Source organism: Clupea harengus, chromosome 7, assembly GCF_900700415.2.
Source record: "Clupea harengus chromosome 7, Ch_v2.0.2, whole genome shotgun sequence".
NCBI classification, from domain to species: Eukaryota; Metazoa; Chordata; class Actinopteri; order Clupeiformes; family Clupeidae; genus Clupea; species Clupea harengus.
In genome coordinates, this window is record NC_045158.1 from 11,881,028 (window position 1) to 11,891,893 (window position 10,866).

A 10,866-nucleotide genomic window follows, 5' to 3' on the forward strand; every position below is an offset into this window, starting at 1 on the left:
ACACTCATTACGGAATCTTCAGCCCTGACACATCAGATATGGAGATTTATTTGACAGATATGCTGATTTATTATTCCATGTATTACTACCCTAAAGAACAAACTTCTGTAACCTTTAAAATATATAATGGACATTAAATAGTCATAAAAGTAAGTTTCATCAGTCATGTAAAACTGTAAATAAGATGATCTTTAGCCAAAAAACAGTATCTTGACCATACATTTCAAATTGTAAATATATAACATAATTTGTGAAATCTACCTTATCACCATTAACATCTAATCTATCATAAATATATGATGGCATCTAAATTAGACAATGGCAATTAATTTTGTCATGCTATTGTCTGCTGAAAGGGTTGAATAGGGAGGGGCTACTGTGCATTTATGGAATGGGGGTGGGTCAAATCCCAGACATGTTGCCACGGTGATAAGGTACTCCCTGCCGCCGTCGGGTCTCGCACATGTGGGGAGTCATGGCGACTGGATGGTGACAGACACAGTGTCCACAAGTCCGCTGAGATATCGGGTCAACCTTGAGCCGTGATTCACAAACTTTCCTGTGCTCAACACTGTCGACTTAAATATGGTCTCTTCAGAAAAAAGACATCATGCCCTGAAGCCTCATATTCTTATTCTGTAAATTCCAGTCTTTTGCTCAAACCTCAAAGCGAAGGCATCACAATTCCTAACATTCTCACATCTCCTGTCTATGTCCTGAAAACATTCGAGGTGTGCAAACGCACTAGACTGAACTCCATTCTCCAGTTTATGAGGCTTCTTGGCTGGCTGCGTAGTATTTCACATTAACGGGAAAAAAAAACCAAGCGGCCTCACTTTGGGAAGGATATAAATGTCAGGTCTGCCTAATTTACAGGAGCATCTACCACCACACAGGGCGTTCCGCAATCAATTTATGTGTAGAATAAAACTGCAGGCAAACTTGAGCAGGAGCCACGGCGTGGCATCCCACTGCCTGGGGGTCAGGCCTCTGATCAAACTCAGTGTCAGTGCAGCCCATTGTCCCCCTGCGGCACTAGTGTAACTTATAGAGGTCTCCATAGTGATGGCCGCCGGGAGACAGAGTGGCGACACAGAGTGAGCGAGGCTGCTGACACAAGTCAGGACTGTACATTACTGTATCGGAGCCCACCTCTGCACCATCTCCCACAGCGCTGAGGAACAGAGACATTTATATGGCGAGGGGGAGGACACAATTGTGGTGCTTGACTACAGCACATCATAAGGAGTGAGTTTTAATCCCCTATTAAGAGGATTAATCTCTTAAGAGGAGGTGTGATTGGACTTGTGCAATACAAATGTGAAAACTCCAGAGTAAACTTTAATATAAATATTGTCTTAGTCAGAGTAGTGTGTGCTCTGGGTTCATTAACAGCCATATTCATCTTTGGCACTAGTATATCTTGGCATATAAAACATGTAAAGATACAAATGGTTATGTGAAATATTTGTAAGACCGTTGAGCTGTTGTGGTCATATTCATTGTGACTTCCCCTTAACCTGCATTTACTCTAGCTAGTAATTGAGGAATTGGATACTTGTTATGATAATTCAATACACAGTCACTCATTTGAAACACACACATGCTTTACTGAGTAATTTGTCAATAAAATACACATTTAAAAACGTTTTTCTTGTTCAACTACCAAATATTATAAGATGAAAATTGCTGTGGTGATATGAACTGCAGCTGATGATGGTGTATTGTAGTAGCATGGGTACTGGAGAATACTGGTCATCATAAACACATAAACAAGTGACAACGGTTCTGAAATAATTTGGAAAATTGTCTCTTTCTGTTGGGGTAAGACAGATATGGTGCCTCCTGCAGCTCACATAAACCTGGGATAAGACCACTTACTGCTGGCATTGTTGCCCAAGCCTGTCACCTTGTGGACAGTCTGTTGTAACAGTTAATGTCACTGCTCAGTATGAGACAGGCTACTTGAATTAGGTCTGACGTGTTGATGAAATGTAACTGTATAACTAATGCAAACATGATGATATTTTTTTAAAGCAAGATAGTATGCTTAGAGGAAAATAATATACTAATACTTGATTAACTTACAAGAAAGCATTTTTTGGTAAACTAAGGACAACAGACAAACTAAGCTTAATCTCTGATTTCAACACTTACTTAATGTACAGCGATGTCACTCTAAAATGCTGAGAGAGTCTGCCCAAAAAAAATTATTAATACAATGCTTTACTTGCAAATAATTCAACACTAATAACAGACTCAGATTTATAAGTGTTATGGCTTTAGGACCCACTGAGCTGATCCACCAAGCTAAAGCATGTTGACATCATGCTGTGTGTATCCAGCTTGTTCTTATCAGTTGTCCCTATGTGCATTTTATCATCCTATACATAACCTTAGAAGTGCAAGACAGAGTGGATTTGTTTTTCTTGTTTTTCTTTTCATTTAGGATCCAAGGAAATCGATTTTAAAGATGAGGAATAACATCTGCTTCATGAAGAAACTTGAGAAGAGTTAAAAGAAGACCTATTTGATAATCAATAGTGTGTGTGTGTGTGTGTAAATGTGTGTGTCAGGGGCAGTACCCCTCAATTAAGAAAAAACTGATCAACATCTATCAATTCTGCACTAAGGGCTGCAATTGATCACACTTGTTAAAAGGGTATTGGTTTACATTTACTTGGCCAGTAGGCTGAAGTCAGTTTGATTTGTGATTGATGAACGCAGGCGAAGCACATTTGTGCATGGGCTGGAGGGCTAAGACAAATTTCCTTGAAGATACACTATGTGATTCTGGCAAAAGGGGGTTGATAATTGAGCTCTGCAGCCAATCAAATGACATCCCTCCCTTTTGTGCTCCTGATGCAACGTGTTGATTGGCTGGAATATGTGGCTCAGTCTGAGCCACTGTGTTTGTTTCTCATACAGAGCCAGAATCGCAGATTGTTTCTTTAATTCACGCATTGGCGATTATGACGTGACGGCATAAATATGCATAAATAAGGCCAGCATAATAGCCTAACTTGGATGTTCACCTGCATCTCAACAGGATTTACAGCACAGCCATCTGAACACTCAAAAACGAACAACGCAATAACGAGAAATAAATGTACCTGTATCAACCCAGGATTTACAGTGCATGCATAGTGAATTAAAGCCAGCAGCACATAGGCCCAACAAGAAATGCATTCACCTGTTAACCCCTTCGGGCCCCCTGGGCTCTTGGACCCCATGCGGTAATACGTGCCTGAATTCACGTATACTTTTCATTGTACCGGAATGGCGGCACACAGAATATTTGGTTTTCCAATGGTCAGACCATATATATATAATTTTCACAGTTTGAGGTGGTATAATAGAAAGTATTTTTTTTTAGTCCTGTTTGAGATGTTGAAATCCACTGTCAACACTTTTTGCAAGGCTATTGAGTTATTTCATTTATTTTTTTCTCCCATTTTGGAAGCAAAATGGCAAAGGTGGCTTGAATTTTCATGTTATTATTTTCATTCTTTACAGATAGTCGTCAAGCTAGATAGATAGTCTCACAGGCCATCAGTATGTAGACGCCCCCTTTTCATCTTTGTGCGTCTCCTCCATTCCTATTGGTTTGTGCTTCTCAGGATGCTGCGCTATGTCGAATAGGAAACACCAAGGGTGCACTCTCTTCATGTGGCGGGAAAGGCCGTCAACCCGGTTGCTCTCTGTGTACTAAGCTGTGTAGTACTAAATGTAATGTTTGTCTGTTTCAGATCAATAAGCATCGCTACATGGCTTGATTGGATGTGCTGAAATCAAGCTAATGATTTCGTTAACGTCAGACTGAGTGCAGCATTTGTGATTCCTGTTGCGCTTCAGAGTGGCATTCTCAAGGGAACAAAGGGAGCTAGATAGCTAGCTAACGTTCTTTAACCGGCTTGTTAGCGACTGCCGGCTAGTTTATTCAGCTGCACAAGAATGAGTCTATTTAACTTGGACAGGTTCCGTTTCCAACGGGATGAAGGGACCATATCTTTCCCAAAGTCAAAGAAATCCACACAAGAGGACGTATCCAGTGACTCAGCGAGCCCCACTTCAGATAAAGAGAACAAACCAGGTAGGACTGCCTGCGCTACCATTACCTTACATTAACAGCTACTAGCACGTCGCATTACTGAGCAAGCTTGATTGCTTTCTTCTCATTCGTTGACCTGCTGAAATTGGCTCCTGTTTCTATTAGCTTGCTAACAGTAGCTGGTGTAGCTTGCTACGAGAAGTAGAGTTGATTCTTAGTTAATTGGTCTAAAATAACTTACGTTTATCTCTACGGTGACATTCTAATGATCCGTTTACAAACTCACGTTACTCCTGAGATTTGTTCGTAGCTTTAAAAATGTTCTGTGCTTTAAATGTCTTCCATGAAATCTACCTCAGTTACTTACTAGCAAGCTAACTTTTCCAGTAGCTGTTCGATGAAGTGATAGTCAGCTGTATGGAGTCAAAAAGCCGAAACACTGTCACTACAGTCTGCAATTTCATCATTTTTGGGATTGCCAACGTGTAGCTTCTTGTAGCAGGCTAACCATGGTCAAGATTGGTTGTTGCATCAAGACCTTTGTAAACTACAGAAGTACTGTCGTGTCGTGTCGGTAACATGAAATCTCAAAGCATAGTCCAAGGTATTGTGTTGTGTACCTTGGACTAATGTCGCTTAACCTCTCTGTCGTTACTTTGTCATTTAGAGTCAACCAAACAAGACCACAAACTTGCCTTCAAAAGACCATTCAAGAAGAAAGTCGGAGGTGATGATTCTGACGATGACACTCCTCAGAATGGAAAGTAAGACTTAACATTTATTCTGTATTGGTGCTGGCATGATATTCTGGTTGTAAACAACAGGCCTATTAGGACTGTAAATGTATGACCGTCATGTGAAGATGCAAAGTGGAAATTTGAATGCACTGTTTGATTGTGATCAATGTACGTACTGACAGATTGTCCCAGGGAAAAACAAAGCCTTACAAGAAAGAAAACGATGAACATTCAGATGAAGAAGGTGAAGAAAACCAGAAACTTGAGACAATGCAGGAGATGTTTCCTCAGAGAGACCGCAACCAGCTGCTAGAGGTAGTCAACGTGTGCACCTTCCATGTACATCGTATATACATTCCTCAGGAACTCCACGTTTCCCTGCAGCCATGTAACCATCACCTGCTTTTGCCTTCTCACAGTTAATCAGATGCACAGGCACTTTAGACGGAGCTGTAGCACTTTGTCTGATGCAATATGGAGACAAAGGTATGGCCTGGGTTAAAACCTTGTTTTTACTTCATGATCACTGATTTTGTTTAACTTGAATTATACATTAACATGGTTTATGTGGTTTTGTATATATATATATATATCAATCGATTAAAATTTTTTTTTTAATTAATCGCGATTAAAAGTTTGTTTTTCTTCTTAAGACTGAAACGAGTAATCACACGAGTAATCACTTCATACAGCGCGTATTTAAGACACTGTTGTTTAATTGTATTTTTTTTTAAACACAATGGTGCCCCTCAACGGTAAATCGATCATCTAACCTGGGATTGCTTTCTGTCGGGTGCTTTGCATTAAGGTGTAAAGACGAGCTGCTTCTGTGATAGCTAAATTCAGCTTGACAAATGCTACATACAACTTTTGTCGCTTGTTCAGTCATTTTGGCTCTTAAACAGAGACTTTCCGCCCAACAATCCCTCAGCTCTCTCCATCTTCAACTACCGCAGTGGTTCTCAAACTTTTTCTGTCATTCCCCACTTTGAACAAGGGGGGCTTTTCAAGCCCCACCTGTCCCTCATCGCTCCCATAAAATGGTAGGCCAAGCTTAAAATAGTCAATTATTGAAATAACCTCAAGTAATAACAAATAGCATCTTATTTAGGTCAGCAAATGTATATTGCTTGGAGTGATTTAATGTTTCATGTTGTAGTGTATTGTTGCTATGGACACGCACACATGGACGGATTATGAAACCATTGGTCAGGACGTGTAACAAAATACACCGCTTCCAAACACAAATAAGAGATACATTTAAGCCACTTCTGATATTAACAAATACAAAGTCTAAAAACAATTGACAGCAAGCAAAGTTAATAACAGCGACTTCACGCAGAGGCTCTGGTTTAGGGCCCCCCTGAGCTCAGGGGCCCTTGGGCCTGGGCCCGTTCAGCCCGTTCGGTAATCCATCCCTGCACACACACAGTATTGTATTTCTTTCTGTTGACGGACTTTTACTTTGACAACTGTGACAGTTAGTAACGCACATGTCTAGTAAGCCTCTATTAAATTATGCTTTCCGTCGCACGCTCAAAAACAATGACTAAGTTATTTAGCTGTCTCACACTGTGATAAATATGTTTAAGTGACCTATGTTTAAATTATATGAACTGTGTTAGTTCGTTGTAACGTAAAATGTAATTATTATTCATTTAGATACGTTACGTTCTAATATGTGACCGTTAGCATACCATTCATTCATAGGGGCGACAGTGGTACAGGAGGTAAATAAGTCATTTAGTAAGCAGAAGGTTGCTAGTTCGATTCCCTGTCGAAGCGTCCTTGAGCGAGACACTGAACCCCTAATTGCTCCTGATGTGCAGTGTGCCATCAGTGTAAATGTAAAATGTGTATACATTGTAAGTCGCACATATGTAAGTCGCTTTGGATAAAAGCGTCTGCTAAATATGTAAATGTAATGTAAATGTAACTCAGTTGGTGGCAGACGTTAGCACTTATTAGCCAGCTGTGTTGTAATCTGTTGTTGCTCTGATTCTTGGTGTAATGAATCTAGTAGTAACTTGCTGTGTTTCGTTAAGATACCTTCTAAGTATTTTCTGTTTTTTGTGTATTATTGTTTCTCATAAGTTTTCACCTGACATCAATAAAGGAGCAAGGCGAGTTAACCGTAGCCTACACAGCCCTAACTAAACTAAACTAAAGTTTAAAAAAAAAAAAGTTGCGTTAACTGCGTTAAAATATTTTATCGCGTTAATCGCGGCGGCATTAATCGCATAGATTAACGCGTTAACGCTGACAGCCCTAATATATATATATATATATATATATATACACATGCTCAAAAACAGAATACCCTGTTGTATAACGCTCACTCATTCTGACCAGGTACGCCCAGGCAAAGAAAGAGGGATGTCCTCAGTGAGGATGATGAAGAGGATGACGGAGATTTGTCTCACCCGACAAAGAAGAGACGGGCTGATTTGGTAAGAAACATCTCCGCAATTGGATCATCAGAAACCCTGTATTCACTGTATATGAGTCCCACATAGCCTCTGGTAACTCACAGGTGACTCTTGTTATGAAAAGGAACAACGACTTTTACAGGCAGCATATACCATGTGTTATTTGTTATCGTGCCTAAATTGCTTGACTGGACAGCTGAACAAAGGTTAATCAGTATCACTTCTGCATGCATTTGAAAAAAAATGTCATCTCATACTGTAGGAAATGCAGGAAGGATTGTGCAACATTTGGCTCCTGAATCCTGGAACTGCTTTACCCAGGCAAAATCCCAGTTGTGCCAATTGTGACAGTGATAAAGAAATACATTTTCATTCAGTTTCCATTAGGTCGCTGTATAATTCCATTTGTGTAGTGGTTTGAGTCAGTTTGAACAGTGCATTCTCCCCTCATGCAGTCTGAGGATTCCCAGGAATCTGACGATTCCCAGGAAGCTGAGTCCGAATCAGATGATACGGTTGATTCGGAAGATGAGTCATTTGAGCCAAACCGGGAGAAACAGGAGCATCTGGTGCAGAGGCTGAAGAAGAAGCTCCCAGACCTGGACAAGGAGGTAAGGCCTAGTGACCCATTATATTCTCTACTTCAAAGTCGTGAAGGTCATGGGACCAACCATATTTTGGTATATTATTCCTTAAATGGGGTGGATAGTTTGGTGTGGTTTTACTTCACTCCCTTATCAGGACTGGTGCGGTATGGTGACGAAAAACAAGCTCACGCATTCAGTTCCAATTGGGCAAAAGTGCAGAGGAAATGTGCAACATCACTGTGCTGAAAGCAATTTTGAATGAAGGTCTGAATGGTTGAAGGTAAATTACATTTATTGCTTTGCAGGTGCTAAGGGATGTTTTGCAGGAACATGAATGGCACTATGAGGATGCTCTGGGAGCACTGCGTATGTTCGCTGATTCAGGTGAGGGAACTTGGTTATACTGCCAGGAAGAAGACTAGTTTAACCTGTTGCTGGTCTGTAGGCTGCAGTGCTCTGCCATGACAAAACACCCTTTTTAATTATTAATTAAACCAAATTATTAATATAAACTTCAGTTGCCAAATAGCTTTGAGTCTTTTGAGGAGAACATGTTTTGCTGTGCTGTTGCTTTGTCTGCGGTATAAATAAGCAACGTGACTGTCACCATGGAAACGCAAGACCAAAGTGAATGGTTTTCTTAATATTTTGTTTTGGTCTCTGTTACTAATGAGGCCTGGATTCACTTTTAGACAAGATGTCTGCATGGTCACTGATACCACACAAAATAATTGATGTAACAGATATTTGTGTGTTTTCTTATGTCTCATGTCGTACAATAGAAGTTCCTAGCTCCTCAAAAAAGAAGTCAAGCCAACCAAAGGACTCCATCTTTTCAAAGGCAAAGAAAGGCAGCAGTGAACCGAACAAATCTAATCCCAAGAACAGCAGCAGCAAGCAGGCCGGCACATCCCCCCTCTCCCAGTGGCTGTGGAAGGTCCCCGGGCCCTCTGGGGCCCAGAAGGTCAAGGCCAAGCAGGGCGAGAGCAGCAAAGCCAAAGACAGGAAGCCAGCTGAGAAGAGGCCGGCCAAGCCCACCCCAGCAAGGAAGGCTGAAGTGGAGTCTGAGGATGAGGAGGAGGAGGAGCAGGCGCTCAGCAGCCAGGGGGAAGAGGAGCTCACGGACGGGTACAACTCGGACGAGGACGAGCCCATCAGCTCTGAGCAGCAGCGGGAGATCCTGAAGTTCTTCCAGGAGGCCGCTGTGCACGAGCTGACACTCATCTCTGGCTGCTCGGTCAAGAGGGCCGATAAGATTGTCTCGCTCAGGCCCTTCAAAGCCTGGAAAGACCTGGTGGGTTGAGTGAGTGTGTGGGTGTTGAGAATCAGAAACACAAACTTCAGCCTACCTGATAAATCTACATTAAGACTGAATATTTTAATTGTCCATTTTCAAGGGCGTTGCCATTTTTTTAATTTGTTTATTCTTATTGTTCAACATCCACTGAGATGAGCATGAAGCCCATTTATAATCCTTTGTTTGTGTATGTTGGGGTGCCTTGGCCAAATGGAGTCCCTGCTGCTTTTGATTGATGGCACAGTTCAGTATGCTCGCTACTGTAACTAAAAGGGCCGACTTTGTCAGTTTTGCCCTCTGTCATATATCTCCCTGACACTCATCCTACGCTCAGTGAAAAGGGGAGAATGATGAAGCAGGTCTGTACCTGTGCACATGATGAGGTGTTAGTATTTTTTGGTTGTGTGATGAAAGCTTTCTGAAAAATATGTACAGCTCTGTAGATCTTAAACATTTTCTTTGGGCAACATATCAGTCTTCGTTGGCAAACAGATTGTGCTGTGGTGGTGTCTTCCCCATCAGAATGCTCCTTCATCTGTGCACTGCGTCGTCTTTGTCTGCGTATGCCCCTGACGGTCCCAAAAGGATTTACCTAGAGAGGGGAAAAAAAACAAGTTGGTCAGAGTTCCATCAGCCAGCTGTTAGAGGGGATCTGTTTGAGTTTACCTCATCCTCCAAGTCAAACAGTGTTTCCTCTCAACAGCAGGCCAGGTGTGCCGTTGTGGCCCGTCAGCAAGATCTGACTACTGCTGCCTTTGCATCAGTCGTGTGTGTGTGTGTGTGTGTGTGTGTGTGTGTGTGTGTTCAGGAGAGAGGGGGTGGTCTGTCACTGAGTAAACACTTGCTTTTGAGCAAGAGGAATGCAGTTCCCTGCGACAAGCGGAGCTTTTGTCAGTCTTGCGTTTCTAAAGGATCTTGTGGAAATTGGACAGATCTCAAGTGTTTTGTGTCTGAATATTTGCCACAGGGGTGAGATTACCTGGACAATAAGGTGGTGTTTATATTACTTTTTATCCTGCTTTTGTCCCCGCTACCTCTTCGGCACCAGTTTGAGATGTTGGTAAAATGCCCTCATTTTGTGCCAATATTTATTCACTTTTGTGTTGATGGAAGATTAGAAAATGGAAAATGTCAGGTTGGTATCTCTGAAATGTGTGTTTCCAGTGATGGGGCAAGAGAGACGTAGATGGGAAGTGATGCCTTGTGAAAGAGGGTGTGATGGTGTGAGAAAAGTATGACATTGATAAAGCTGTGTGTATGTGTGTGTCTGTCTGTGTGACTGATGTTGACTGACTGACTTCTATTTTTAATGAAACACAAAGGTCTACAGGCATGAACTGACTGACTTGCGGTTAAAATTGGCTCTCCCTTAGCTGTCACTTGATTACAAGGCTTTGAAGGGTTTTGACAGATAGAAAACTTGACTTAAGATGAGAGAGGCTTTGATAAGGTGTGTGAGAGGTCATATATATACAAAAATCCAGACAGCCTACTATATTTTGTGTGTGTATTGCTTGTCCCCATGTGTGTATTTACTCTTATGTTCCGTGTTATTCTGGGGCCTGTGCTTTGCCTTGATGTGTGTACTGTTTGTTTTAATATGTCTGCCTGTGTGTCCCCCAGGATGCCCTGTCTGACCGGGACAATGGGCTGCCCCCGGGGCTGCTGGAGGGCTGCCGCGTGGTGCTGAAGGAGAGACAGGTGGTGCAGCAGCTCATGGGCAAGTGCGAGGGCATCTCCCGCAAGATGCTGAAGGACGCCACAG

General features: G+C 41.9%; 1 protein-coding gene across 1 annotated transcript in view; it reads left to right on the top strand.

The window, feature by feature from the left end:
* Window positions 1-3,639: 3,639 nt before the first annotated feature.
* The window catches only part of smarcad1a (SWI/SNF-related, matrix-associated actin-dependent regulator of chromatin, subfamily a, containing DEAD/H box 1 a), a 16,217-nt gene continuing 8,990 nt past the window's right edge, over window positions 3,640-10,866 (top strand). The window contains exons 1-9 of the mRNA XM_031570522.2: window positions 3,640-4,093; window positions 4,719-4,815; window positions 4,971-5,103; window positions 5,208-5,274; window positions 7,141-7,238; window positions 7,673-7,828; window positions 8,110-8,188; window positions 8,587-9,098; window positions 10,725-10,866. The exon at window positions 10,725-10,866 is cut by the window's right edge and continues 55 nt beyond it. Of these exons, the coding sequence (XP_031426382.1) occupies window positions 3,955-4,093; window positions 4,719-4,815; window positions 4,971-5,103; window positions 5,208-5,274; window positions 7,141-7,238; window positions 7,673-7,828; window positions 8,110-8,188; window positions 8,587-9,098; window positions 10,725-10,866 (1,423 nt within the window). The 5' untranslated portion in view covers window positions 3,640-3,954. The remainder of the gene's footprint in view (window positions 4,094-4,718; window positions 4,816-4,970; window positions 5,104-5,207; window positions 5,275-7,140; window positions 7,239-7,672; window positions 7,829-8,109; window positions 8,189-8,586; window positions 9,099-10,724) is intronic.